The sequence below is a fragment of the Thunnus thynnus genome, chromosome 8, assembly GCF_963924715.1.
Source record: "Thunnus thynnus chromosome 8, fThuThy2.1, whole genome shotgun sequence".
Classification (NCBI taxonomy): domain Eukaryota; kingdom Metazoa; phylum Chordata; class Actinopteri; order Scombriformes; family Scombridae; genus Thunnus; species Thunnus thynnus.
Window position 1 is genome coordinate 27175183 of NC_089524.1, and position 14357 is coordinate 27189539.

At 39.2% G+C, this 14357-nt stretch overlaps 1 protein-coding gene across 2 annotated transcripts in view; it reads left to right on the top strand.

Moving 5' to 3' along the window:
* Positions 1 to 4158: 4158 nt before the first annotated feature.
* prdm5 (PR domain containing 5) overlaps positions 4159 to 14357 on the top strand; it is a 35124-nt gene continuing 24925 nt past the window's right edge. Inside the window, exons 1-7 of one of the 2 annotated variants that reach the window (XR_010929337.1) lie at positions 4159 to 6861; positions 7033 to 7755; positions 9315 to 9663; positions 10435 to 10518; positions 11160 to 11282; positions 12936 to 13104; positions 13737 to 13914. Coding sequence is in view for 1 of the 2 variants with exons in the window: in XM_067597666.1 (XP_067453767.1) it covers positions 9565 to 9663; positions 10435 to 10518; positions 11160 to 11282; positions 12936 to 13104; positions 13737 to 13914 (653 nt within the window). In the remaining variant the exon portion in view is untranslated. The remainder of the gene's footprint in view (positions 6862 to 7032; positions 7756 to 9314; positions 9664 to 10434; positions 10519 to 11159; positions 11283 to 12935; positions 13105 to 13736; positions 13915 to 14357) is intronic. The other variant, XM_067597666.1, reaches the window with a different exon arrangement.

Below are 14357 nucleotides of genomic sequence, written 5' to 3' on the forward strand. Positions count from 1 at the left end.
TCACCCATTGTGGAATGGGCTGTTTTGCTCTCACCAAGCAAAGATGCAACATACAAAAGCAATATGGTCTTTTTTTCACACTTTTTCATCCACATTGAAATGTTGGATGACATGTCAACAGGCACCTTTATTAATGGCCTTCATTGTTTCATCGCCATAAGAGGAGCAGTATGTCAAATATGTGAACAAGGAACTAATTTCGTTCGAGCTAAAAATGTATTAAATGGAGCTCTCAAGGAAGTGGATGCTAATCGTCTAACCATGTTTTTGGCTGAGAAGCAGTGTGACTTCAGCATGAATGCTTCCCATTCAAGTCATGTGGGAGATGTAAGGGAGAGACAAATCAGAACGGTGAGGAATATTCTTCGTTCTACTCTGTCACTCTCATCAGGCAGGCTGGACGACGCCTCTCTGCAGACATTTTTCGACGAGGCTATGGCTATTATGAAGAGTCGTCTCCTCACAGTTGACAACCTGAGTGATCCCAATAGCCCAGAACCACTAACTCCCAATCACTTAAAACCATGAAACCCATCGCAGCCTTAACACTTCCTGGCAAATTCATCAGAGAAGACATGTATGCTTGTAACAGGTGGTGTCATGTTCAGTATCATGCAAAGCCACGCTGGAGTCGTTGCAGAAGAGAATATCTCTTTAATATTGCCACCAGACAACGCTGGCATATACAAAGAAGAAACCTCAAAGTTGGCTACATCATTATAGAAAAGGTGAATGAGTTGTCTCGGCATGATTGGACAGTGGCCAAAGTTGTAGGGACACTGAATGATAAAGATAGACTTGTGGGAAGACTAAAGATTTGTCTCAGAGACCAGAAGATGGGAAAGGAGGGATAGCGTTCTGGCAAGCCGTCCATTGTCGAACATCCAGCATAGAAGCTGATCTTGCTCCTAGAGACTGTTTACCACCATCTTCACTCCACAGCCATGTACTTACAGTTAGGAAGAGTTTCATTTATGGAAATTCTTATAGACTCACACCTTCAGAGTTAAAGGTCATATTGAATTTAGAAATCATTGCTGCCGCGGACCACGCCTCATCTGCTGCTGCCCGGGTCCAGCCCCCCAGATGGTCAGGCATGCACACTCAGGCACATAGACCCTGTCCTCTTTGTTGTTATCTATTGTCCTCCAAAATCCAATACCCTATTTTGTCTGAACTGTCAGAGTTTTTATCCTCAGTTGTTCTGTCATGACAAAGTTTTGATTGTTGGTGACTTTAGCATCCACATTGATATTTCTGACGGCTTTGCTAATGAAGTTTTAAACATTATGGAGTCTTTTAATTTGACTCAACATGTGTCAGGCCCTACCCATGAATGTAGCCTTACATTTGACTTAGTTTTTTTCTTTGGGTCTGGATTTATCATCTTAGGTTTCAAGGGACATATTTATCTCTGATCATCTATGTCCTTTTTTTAACTCTGTGTTTTATGTGAACAGGAATCCTCATAAGTGGGGAATTTGCTCACGCATCTTTAATGACACTAGTGCTTTAAGATTTTCCTCATTATTTGTGGAGTCTGATGAGTCCTTGAATTTGCTTTCAAACTCAAATGACTTAGTGAACTGCTTCAATGATATGTGCACAGCTGCTTTAGATAATGTTGCTCCACTAAAGCGTTTATTTAAATCCAATTCATCAACAGTATCACCTTAGATTACTGACAGAATCTGTGGCATGAAAAGGGAATGTAGGAAGACTGAGAGACAGTGGAAGAAATCAAAGCTTTTAGTACACTATGAGCATATGAAATTTTTATTACACTCTTATAACTTAATTAAGAGCAAAATGCAAGAGCAAAATACTTTTCAGAGCACATCACCTCCAACCCAGCACAAGCCTAGTTTCTTTTTTTGATTCATTGATTGATTAGCCAACCCTGGTTCTCCTGGTGTACCTATTACTTCTAATGCAGACTGTGAAAGGGTTTTAAGCCCCCCCCCCCACCCACTCACACACACACACACACACACACACACACACACACACACACACACACTTCAGTGTCTGCCTTAGCTTGTCCTCAGCTGGATCCTTTATGTGTTTTTAAGGAAATTACTATCCAAGAATTAACTGAAACTATTTCACATATGACACCATTATCATGCCCACTGGGCATAATACCTACCAAATCCTTATTAGAGGTTCTAGATACTGTAGCCCCATGCCTGCTGTCAATCATCAACTGTTCTTTATTTTCTGGATGTTTTCCTGATTATTTTAAGACCGCTAGTGTCCAGCCACTTCTCAAAAAACCTGGTTCTGATCACTCTGACTATAGCGACTATAGACCAATTTCCCTTTATATCAAAAATTCCAGAGAAAATTGTCTCAAATCAATTGTTGGAAGCCTTGATCAATAACAATATTTTTGTGGAATTTCAATCAGGTTTTTCACAGCAACTCAGCACAGAGACTGCTCTTGTGAGAGTTATCAATGATATCTTGATGAAGGCTGATGCAGGTGAATGCTCAGTGCTGGTTCTGCTTGATCTTAGTGCTATTTTTGACACGGTGGATCATAGCATTATTATTGAAAGGTTGAGAACATGGGTTGGTCTCCCCGGGACTGCCCTCCAGTGAAAATTTGTTGTGTCTGTTGATGGCTTTACCTCCTCTCAAGCATTGTCTATGTATGGGGTACCGCAGGGCTCCATTCTAGGACCAATTTTATTTTCTCTTTATTTACTCCATTTGAGCCACATTATCAAAGAGCATGATATTTCTTTTCGTTGTTATGCAGATGATACTCAGCTGTACTTGTCCTGCAAACCATCTGAATCAGCTAAGTTGTCTTCCCTACATAATTGCCTAGCTGCGGTTATGGATTGGATGTCAGAAAATTTTCTCCAGATTCTTCCTCCAAAACAGAAATCCTTATTATAGGCCCTGGGCACACTTATGGCCAAGTTCTGCCCACTCTTGGCTGTCTAGCTCAGCATGTGGTACCCACTGGTAAAAACCTTGGAGTTATTTTAGACCAGAACTCTCCACTCTTGAGTCCCATGTTAAAAGGCTAGCTCAGTTTGTTTATTCCACTTGAGAAATATCTCTAGACTCAGATCTTTTATTTTTTTTATTTCAATGATCTTTAAGAGTGATTCATGGTTTTATCACTTCTCATCTCGATTATTGTATTGCAGTGTTTACATGCCTTGGCCAAAACATGATTGCACAGCTTCAGGGTGTCCAAAATGCAGTCGCCAGACTTTTAACCAAAGCACGAAAGCATGATCATATCTCCCCTATTTTAGCTTCCCTTCACTGGCTGCCCGTCCATTTAAGAATTGATTTTAAAATTTTGCTCTTGACTTTTAAGGCCCTGAATGGCACCGACCTACCTGGCTGTGCTTCCAAATCGTTACTCACCAGCCCATAGCTTGAGATCTTCTGATAAGGCCCTGTTAACTATTTCCTGGTCAAGGCTGAAGACCAAGGGTGACAGGACTTTCACTGTTAGGAATCCAGCCCTTTGGAACAGCTTACCTGAAGAACTTTTAGGTAAAAGGTACAGGTAAAATTCATTGCCTTCTTTTAAATCGTCTCTCAAAACTTACTTCTACAATATGGCTTTTGCTTAATTATTCTACCTGTTACTTATTTTATCTGTTAATTTTATGTGTTACTTTTATCCATTATTTTATCATAACTTTTAACTGTTTTATGTTATTTCATATGTTGACCATGATTTTGTATTTGATTGTTTTCCTGCTTTCTTTTATTTATCCTTGTTTGTAAAAGCTCTTTGTTGTTTTGAAAAGTGCTGTATAAATAAAGTTATTATTATTATAAAGAAATGCAGCATTATTTGTATTTTGCAGTAACTGCAATATAAGGTTTTAGCTGCATATGTGACATAAAAATGTTTAAATATTTCATTTTAAGTTAAATATGCTTACCTATAACACTCTATTAGAGGTTGTCATTAAGCTAACGGGTTAAAAAGGTGATATTTCATGACTGGAATATAAATTGTGATTTATTTCCAGTCAGATGTTAATACATGATTTTAGTTTTGTTGAATATTGTAAGGCTATAGTGCAGTAAGCCTATCATCAGAATGTGAAAAGATGGTAATACTTGTGTATACTTTTGTTTCCTTTCATAACTCTTACAGTGTGTTCAAGGTGTGTTCACGGTTATCATGGAGCTACAGTATGCTGTAGGTGCTCAAGAAGAAGAACAGTTAGACCATGATTCAGGTGGGGATGCTACACTCTATCTGTATGCTAGGAGCAGATTAGCTTAGCTTATCATAAAAACATGCAGCAGGAGGAAACTGTTAGCCTGGCTCTATGCAAAAGTAAAAAACACCTGGTAACCAGCAGTCTGAACCCCACTAATTAACATGATATAGCTAATTTGTTTAATCTTGTCATTTCTACACTTAGGTTTTTCAACATTTTGTGCTAACTAATGAGCTTTGGATGTGCTGGTAAGCAGATTTTTTTAACCTTCAGACAAAGATAAACTAGCTTTTTTCCACACTTTCCAGTCTTTAAGCTCAGCTAGCTAAGCTAACTGTCTCTGGCTGGAGCCTGATAGTCAACAAACAGATATTAGAGTGATATCAGTCATCTCATCTAACTCTTGGCAAAGAAAGAAAATAAGTGTATTTCTCAAAATGCCAAACTTTTCCTTCAAGTTAATGACTCTCACAAAGCCAGTTTTATTTAAGCAGACGTGGTCTAGGAAAAAAAGCTTTTGGTGAAACTGATGTTTCAAAATAATGTCACAGATGTGCTTCGTAGACATGCAGCAGTTGTAATTTGTAGCAGAAGTTGGACCTCCGCTACACCCTCCCTTTAAGAAGGGCTTTAGGAGTTGGCATTTGTGAGCATGTTTTGTGTATGTGTGCGTGAATGCACTTGCTGCTCAACTTAGAGCTGAGTGACACTTTTGGATAGACATCGTGAAAAGGGAGCAGAGGCTCGAACAGAATCCAAACAGAGACAGACAGCAAACAGACAGACACACTGGGAGGGCTTTGAGTGTTACTCCTGTGGCAGAGAAAAGCACTGAAACACTGCTGTGTGTAAAAAAATTCAGTACTGAATGAAGGGCTCCTGCCATCAACGGGGTTGGTACTATACTATACTAAAGAGCGGTTAAATTAAATGATTCAGCCTTACACTGGTGCCAGTGTCTTAGAAATCTCCAAAGTCAACAGTGTGAAATGAAATTATGACGCTTTGAAATCTCACACACGCACACAGAGAGGGAGCCCCGGCTGGGAAGCAAAGAGGAGTAGACTGTGATGAAAATGATTCCCCTTCAGTGGCTCCGGGGATAGATCATTGTTGAGGCTCGGGTCCAAACCAGCTCTACATAGCTCTGATTTAGCAGAGGGCCAGGCAGAAATCGGAGGCTTTTTTCCAAACCAATCCTGACCAAGAGCCCATTCCCAGGAAGGGTGGAGAGGGACCAGTGGCCCTTGGGCATTGCCCGTCTCAGCCGATCTCCATTAGGATAACTCGAGCAGTGGAAAAAAGACAATGACTGCCTCCTGAATATGACTTTCATTCAATCCTACTGTACATTTAAGTCTAAGGTCAGTTTTATTATCTTGCACAGATATGAACAATACTGTACACATGATATACATTTGAGGATCCCTGGATGGGGATGATGTGGTGCTAATACATCTGAGCTTCAGATTTCTGTGTGTGAGTGTGTGGGTGTCTATGAGTGTTTATGTATTAGCCGTGTGTACATGTAAAACCTTGTGTGTTTGTGTGTTTGTGTACTAACTGCCAGTGCTGCCTCTCACCCGAGCTGCATAGGGGTGGTCCCCCTACTCTCTTGTGTTCATGAAATCACTTCTAAGTGCCTGTAATTTTTCATGCTTCATCAGTACTGTAATTTCAAAAGGCTCCCTCTGAAGACCCTCCTTTAGTGGCGACCTGGGGTTGTCAAATGAAAACATCATTTATCCAGTGACCTCGGAGCTTCAGGAAATGGTTTGCTGGGGCTATTCAGCGACAGCCTTGAAATAGGGAGCTGTGGTGAGGGACTGCGGGGGTTTGTGAAACATGAAACAAAAGGTGGTCTGGCCCCTCAATCTGCAGTATCAGGTTTGGGAGATTTCAGAAAAATGCACATATCCATTTGGAAAATCTTGTATGGAACCATTTGTATGTTTGCCAAACTGAGGTTTTCTTCCAGTGAAAATATTTACTTAGAAAAAAAGAAACTCTGAAAGTATTTATTTCAATGCAATCCTTTCCTTCACCATGTCCTAAATGTGGTTTCTGTAGTTTTTGGCCCTCAGAGACTCAACTGGCAGTCCAGCCACTGAGTGGCTCAGTTCCATAGCTGGGTACTTTCAGGTTCAAAGTCTTGGTCTGGGGGGACTGATCATCTAAATGTCTTTGTTTGATAAAAGAAATCTTCATAATTGTAGATTTTTAAGTCCTCAATACATCATTGTCTGCTAGTGCTGGTTTGTCCATGTGTAGGGTTTGTCAGCGCTTTGTAAGGCTATTCATGGAAAGCTTCTTTCACTCATACATCTATATTGGTCAGAAGTGCTGAAAGAAGTTTGTGAGGAAGCTTCTTTCAGCAATTCTTTTGATATTTACTAGTCAGACTTTACAATAAAATAGCTGCTGACTCTTAATAATTTTAATGCATTTAATGTCCTTTTAATGTGATATGGTGTTCATTTGTGTTTGTGTGTGTTATGTCAGAATTTTTTTTAGATCTTATTCAACTTCAAAAATATTTTGCATCACACAATTGATGAATGACTTTCTCAGATTACGTTCACAGAAAAGCGTGCATTGATAACCAGCTCAAACTACAGGATCATGTTCAGATTGTCCAAGTCTCAATCATGAGGTAAGAGATTAAACCCCCATACACCACAAAAGAACCGAGTTATCTGTTTAGACCTGCACAGACTCTCCATGATCTCACAAAGGCCAAATCAGGATTATCATCTTCCCTTGTAATGGGTTCCCTGGTTTAGGAGAAGACTCCTGTGTGTGTTTCTGTGTGTCTTTTGTGCAGGTGTTGGAGATCAGAGCTGGTCTGGATAACCCAGGGATCTTAGTGAAAGCTGAGTGAAAGTTAATGGGTTGGAGGGTCCTCAGAGGGCACAGAGGAAAAAAGGGGTCATGACATGTAATCGTCCTACCCTGACAGGCCAAGGCACTGACAGAGAGGTCAGGGGAGACAGAAATGGACGAAGGAGGACATGGGTGGGGCAGCGACACACAAAGGCCCTCTCAGTGCAGTGATCAGGCTTGTCACCCTATAAGTCTTCCTGTAACCCTCTCCTATTGCTCGCCTCTCTGAAATACACCTGGAACATGACTCCCGGCCACTGATGACACCATCTCAAGTACATTAGTGATCTGAGCGGAAAAAAAACATCCTATTTGAAGGACATGTTTACCCAAAGTGTAAACCCTTTTAAAACAGCAGTTGGGAAAGTCTGACGAAGACACTTGAGCACATCAGCTCATTGACTCTGAGGTAAACATGTACATCATGATTCAGTCTTTGCTGTAATTGTCAACCAATGCAATCATCTGGACCAATCATGAAGCAGTTCAGCAAAGAGCTACAACACAACAGGAAGCCACTGGCATAAACACAAGCTATAAACACTGTAAACAAAACCAACACAACACTGACACGATCCTGATTAAAGAAGGAAGATGTTTGCTGAAGAGGTGTTCAGTGATTAGAGATGATCTAATCTCTCTGTGCAGGGTGGAACAAATCAAGGTGAGTGGAGATAAATAAAATATATACACTGTAGATCATCTGTTCTCAAACTTTTTCATGTCAAGGACCCCTAAACTGACACAAATTAGATAAGATTTTTGCTTTTAGATATTTTATTACAGAACGTGTATGAAGCCCATGACCAAAATAGTCATACATGCTGTCATTGTGTTACTTATGGATGGAATTATAGTGAAAATGAATGATTCCCCCTTTTGCTGGGGACCCCCTGGAACCCTCTCAAGGACCCCTGGGGGTCCCTGGACCCCGCTTTGAGAATCACTGGTGTAGATCATGTGAGGTCTGATAGTTCCAGCATTTTCACACAAGCGTATAAGTTTTGTTTTTCAGTACAGTTGAAACCACATCTATTGCCGAGCATTCGGTTTGTCAGCTAAGAAAAAAAACTGTCATCTGGCTTTACTTTGTGAACTTTTATTTTAAAATTTCAAGTCTTCCTTCTCAAAACAATCTAGTTTGAACTCTATCCTCTCAGCCTTTTGAAGTTATAAAGATTCCATCCAATAATGTTCTCTTTTCTGAGAAGTACATGTATAACATTTACTCTGAGTTTGTTTTAAGTTCTTATAATAAAAATTGAGCACATTTAACTAATAATTGTACTACTAATAGTTCTACTAATAATAGTAATACATTTTATTTATAGAGAGCTTTTCAAAATAGTTAAAGATGCTTTCAGTGACAAGTTGAAAAAATTCATCATAGGAAATTGAAGGTATGATCATACACCATCCACACCCTGATTCCTTCTTTTTTTTAATTTTTTTTTTTTTTTTTACATATAAGTCTTGATTGGCTCATTCAGCCCAGAAGGTTTGGTTCAGATATTTTCTGAGCAGGCAGCTTCAGGCCAGAAAACCATCTCTCCCTGCAGCCTTTGATTGTTGGTAAATTGTGGTTTCTGGCTTTCTGAGTGGACCGTTACAAGCTGAAAGGGTCAGTCGGACCTCCAGTCCGTTGCTTGTTGGTACAGTGTGGTTTCTGAATCATAGCGCAGATCAATTCAGGCCAAAACACACAGACATCACAATATGCTGAGGTTTCTGAGGTTAATGACGAACAAGAAAATGTGGAGTGTTATTCCTCAACTATGTGAAATACATGTAGTATCAGTGTCGTGTTGGTATTGTAAGATATGACAGGATTGATTAAATATGTGACCTGCCAGGCTTCACAGGGTTATTTTCAGGGAAAAATCACTGACATATCCATTATTTACACTTTGCAACATTTAAGCAACGGCAAAAAGACATTTGAACAACATTTTTCCTCACTGGATGTATGTCAATGAGAAATAATTTACATTATTCATCATCATATTACTGTAGCATCCATCAGTGGTTCTTTTAACCTGTCTTTGCCATTTATGCTAACACTAACTAGTCAATATTTATGGCATGGGATTTCCCTGCATACACTAAATAACTAACTGTATGTTAAATCCCATCCAACGGGTTTTGGCTCTTTGACAAGTTTGGGAGACCCTGTATCTCCTACATGTGCTGATACTATATGTATGTGTCGGTTTGTCATTACAGACAGGCTGCAGGACGGCTTGAATGAAACTCAGGCTGGAGAGTTGCACGACAGAAAAGGTAGCTTCTGGTTACAAACTTTGGACCAATCAGGACGCAGCTTTGCTTTCCTGCAGCAGGAGCAACAGAAGTTCAACCTGGACCGCTTCACGAAGAAACTATCTGCTCTAAATTCAAACTGACAATGCTTATTCACTCCCGCTGACATATTTGATATCCAACAAACAGTCATTGAAGGAAGTATTTCCGAGTAATGACAATGTTGGGTATGTATGTGCCAGACAGATTTTCCCTGAAATCGTCAAAGGTCCAGGATGGAATCGGTCTTTACACGGCGAGGCGAGTGAAAAAGGTTTGTTGTTTCTGACTGGGCAACTTTGTAACCGAGCCAAAGATTTAGGCAACACGCGGAAAGCGTTTTATGTTACTTTGTAAAGTTGTGTCAACGTTGTAGTTGCGTTTTTTTGTTCGCCTTATTCCTTGTAGTCGCTGTCAAAGTCTCAGTCTGAACCCAAGGCTGCTCTGACGTGAAGTGCCACGTAGCTACAGTTGTTTCTCTCGTTCACTACATAACAATGTATTCATGTCGGCAAAGAAGGCTCGCGCAGCTGCCTCGTGGACCAACACAGTGTCCACATATTCATTAATGTTACATTCAGTTGAAAGATTTGAACTTTTCACGCCATTTTACAAAACTACAGACATTTTCCCCACTGCTGTCAGATACACAGAAGGGATATATGGAGCTGTGAAATGTCCCAGAGGATGAATGAGTTCAGTTGGGATGCATTTACGTTCAGGAGGATATTTTAATTGGAATTTGTAGTACAGGTTGAGGATGAACATGAACGCCTCACGAAGAACACATTATGAACACGCCCCCTGGATGTTTGGCACTTCTGGAAGCTCAAAAGGAAAAATGTCCAGTACTGTGGGATGTATTCACATGTCACATTAAGCAGTAGGCGTGACCACTAGCCATCCAACATTTATCCACAGTACAAAAATCATGGTTTGGACAGTCCACTGAGGTGTAGAGTGTTTTAATAGAATTCATTTTTCCTGCCAGTGAGCTTTACAATGGCTTCATGTTTGACAAGTGATCCCTCTGTTTGTCTTAAAGGGAGAAAAGTTTGGCCCCTTTGCAGGTGAGAAAAAGCTGCCTAGTGAGCTGGATGAAAGTTCGGACACCAGGCTGATGTGGGAGGTGAATGCACACACATCCTGCCTCATTTCTACAGCACCGTACACATTTTAAAGTGCATATAAAGGATAAATTAACACTTTGTCTTTTGAGTCAAACCAATGTTTGGATGTAGTCATTCACTTGTCACTGTTTAGTTGAGAGATGTATAAAGCATTCTCCTCATAACACAAGGCTCGCACTTGTAAAAGCTGTATTAAATATGTAATGTCGTAATTAACAGAGAACAGTAAATAATCTCCTTGCAGCTTATATTGCAGTTTGCCACAAAAACATTCTTTATTATAGGACGGCTGTTAAAAAAAAGGACACAGCTGCTTGCGGGTCTGTCCAAGTATGTTCTCAGTTTTTCTGTGATAAAGAAAACATTTAACAATGTTGCAGATTAATTAGCCATACTGGCTGGTTTAAATTGATGTAATTTCATGTTGTAGGAAAATGATTGATGGTAACCAATGAAGTAAATGCTGTGATGTAGCTATCTGTAGCTGCCACATTGTGAGGTCCAGGCCTGTCCGCATGATTATGTGTTGATATGCAATTCTGTACTTTGATGTAATTTGACAAAACATCAGAGAAACAAGAGAAGAAGAATCAATTGTTCACATCTGACAACTCATGCAGTTATTGTTTTTTTTTTCCAGGTCCGTGGCAGTAAGGGAGATGTGCTGTATATTCTGGACGCGAGCAACCCACGTTATGCCAACTGGCTGCGGTTTGTCCATCAGGCGCCTTCACAAGAGCAGAAGAACTTGGCAGCCATTCAGGTATATTTCCTCTCCATGGACAATGAATCCCTCAGACCTACCTAAAAGTAAGACAATGATACATTTTATATGCAGTACTCTTCTTTCAGGAAAATATGACTGTAAAATGACCTCTAGAGAGATATCTTTTGACCTACATAGACAGAAAAAGTTGAAATCTAGTTACTCTTTCAAATTTAAACTCAACAGGTGAAAAAAAAATCTCTTTTCAGCCTAAAAAACTTAAAAAGATCTGAAATGTCACTTTTTTTTTTACAGTAGCTTAGGTCAAGAAAAGCAGCATTTTATTGTGATTGTTCTGTAAGACATCCCAGATGACATGTGAGTCTATATTTACAGATGACATAAATGTCAGGTGTGTTACTTTACAATGATCAATGATGAGAGCGTAAACCTGGTGACTATATAATGGAAAATGTAACACATCTTCAAACCTTTTAACTGAACTTAAGAGGGAATTCTGACTGAAAATAGTGTATTTTATATATACTTTTTGTTATGAAAAGGTTGGTTAAAGGTGAAAATGAAAAAAAAAAAACAACAAGCAACAATTTAATGCATCACTTTGGCTTAAACTCTCTTTGTAGCCAGATGTCTGTTTTCCTATTATTTTAGTAAGAACAATCATGTAAATTGAATGTAAAGTGGACATGGAGACTGGAGAGAAACATTTCTTTCTGTTCTCGTTATTCATATCAGTGTGTTTAGCAAACGTATTGCGATAGATCCAGAAGTTAGACTATATATGCAGGTGAGAAGTGCTTGAAATGAGAGAGGCGGTAATGCATTTAACAGTGTCTCTTAGGATTTTGCTGAAGGATAGTTTTATGATTGTTTTTCCTCATAGTGTTGCAGCCATTGGAAATGATTCTCTGTGTCAATATTTTATTTCCAAAAGACTTCAAGAACATTTTTAAAAGTTATATTGACATATCATGCGTCAACAACAGTGGCCATGCCTTTGAATACCACAAAAAATGAAGAATTCTCAAGGACATGTCTTCTGAAAGCATACAAACACACATTCACACATGAGCGAACATAACCCTAGCATACTGTTTCTGGGAAATCTCACCTCTCACAATTCTGTATTAGAAAAAAAAGAGTGTTCTCTCATGTTGGAAGAAAAATAGAAGCGGAATGAAGATGAATATTTCAGGTCTTAGGGCCAAGTTCCTGCCATTAATACACCAATGCCCAAAGTGATTAGTCGTTTGAAGGTCATCCATGTGTGTTAAAGCTCTGTGTTCCATCAACAGTGACATTTATTGTAGTGCTTTCCTCTTCTTAATCATTATTTATGTATATTTAGAATCCCATAGTTAAAACAAAATGATGGTTTGATTTTATTAGCATGACCTTTAAGGACAGTGGAGTTAATTATAACATTCTTAAGGGTTTGATCTCTTGACCTGGTGCCTCAATCAGGCCTTAACAGATGTTTCTTTTGGCATAATGAGTTCAACGTTCAGAGAGCCTCAATAGTTACTCACTGCAGATTACCATAAACAGTTATAGCTGTATTTCAGCAATAGGCTAGAAAGCTTTGTCATTACATTACTCTCAAATATATCAGGTGTAGATCTGCTGATGCTCTATTGGATTGTTATTATTGTGTGATTGCTCGACAATAACCGTGTTGTTGTTTCTTAGGATGGTGAGAACATCTTCTACCTGGCTGTGGATGACATAGAGACAGACACAGAGCTCCTGATAGGCTACCTTGACAGTGACATGGAGGAAGAAGAGGAGGAAGAAGAGGAGGAGGTCATCAAAGATGAAGATGAAAATAGTAAAGAGGCCAAACATCTAGTTGAAATGGGTACAGTGGATTCATATTGCCTTACTTTCTTTCTCATGTTAATGTAATCATAGATGATTGATGTTAGATTAGATTAGATTCAGCTTTATTGTCATTGTGCAGAGTACAGTTACAAAGCTAATGAAATGCAGTTAGCATCCAACCAGAAGTGCAAAATACAGTATTATTTACAGATGAGTGCAGGAAACTAAGTGCTACGGCCTAAGTGATGCTATATCTTACAATATGTAGAGTGATGGACAGCGGAGAGTTGCAATATGCAAATATTATATATGTAAATGTTTTAAATATGTATATATACAGAAGAGAGGTGGACAGAATTAGAGAATAGGTTGTATGTACAGTATGAAAAGAATATGTACATTGTAAACAACATATGTATCATTGGTAATATGTACAGTAACATTATTTGAACAATGTGGGGGTTCAGACTGTGCAAAATATGAATAGTACAAATTACATGATCAGTAAAGTACTGTAAACAGTGCGGTAATGAGTGCAGTGATGCTATTAGAGCAGCGTCACAGCCTCAGCAAAGAAGCTCTTTCTGAGCCTGCATATATCATATACACATAAAAGTTACATTTCCCTCTCAGATCTCTGCTCATTGAGTGTGTGCCACATCTCTACAGAACTAGTAATAAAGAAGGAGGACCACCCCTGCTTGCTGTGTGAGAGCAGTTTTCCCAGCGAGGAGATCCTGGCTGCCCACCTCCAGAGTCTCCACCAGAGGCCCAGCACAGAGGAGAAGGAGTTCAAATGCAGGAACTGTGGCAAGAAGTTCCCCATCAAACAGGCTCTGCAGCGCCAGTGGGTTTACTGTTTCATCACTTAAAGAGTTGAAGTGTAGTTTTATTTAATGTTCATCCTCTCTCAAATGACACAGCATCTGCAGGTCATTAAGAAGTCTGAAAATGTATTTAATCAGTTCAGTATACATTTAGGTCTTAATTCAGATTATGTGTGAAGTTAAAGAAGTTCATTTTTAAGAGTATTGGTCCATTTGCTTTTAATACAACATAAAAGCGTTCATTTATTCAGAATGAGGAAGTTGCTGGTCCTGCCAAAAAAAAAAAATAGAAGTAAAAATAAAATTAAAGAAAAGGTTAGTAGATAAAGGAATAGTTGACATTTTGACAAATACTATATTTTCCTCAATATGAGACTGGAGTCAGCAGCGAGTTAGCGTAGCTTAGCGTAGCTTTTAACTTTCATGCCGAGAAGCCATCACCCTAATTTGTTTAATTTCCTAT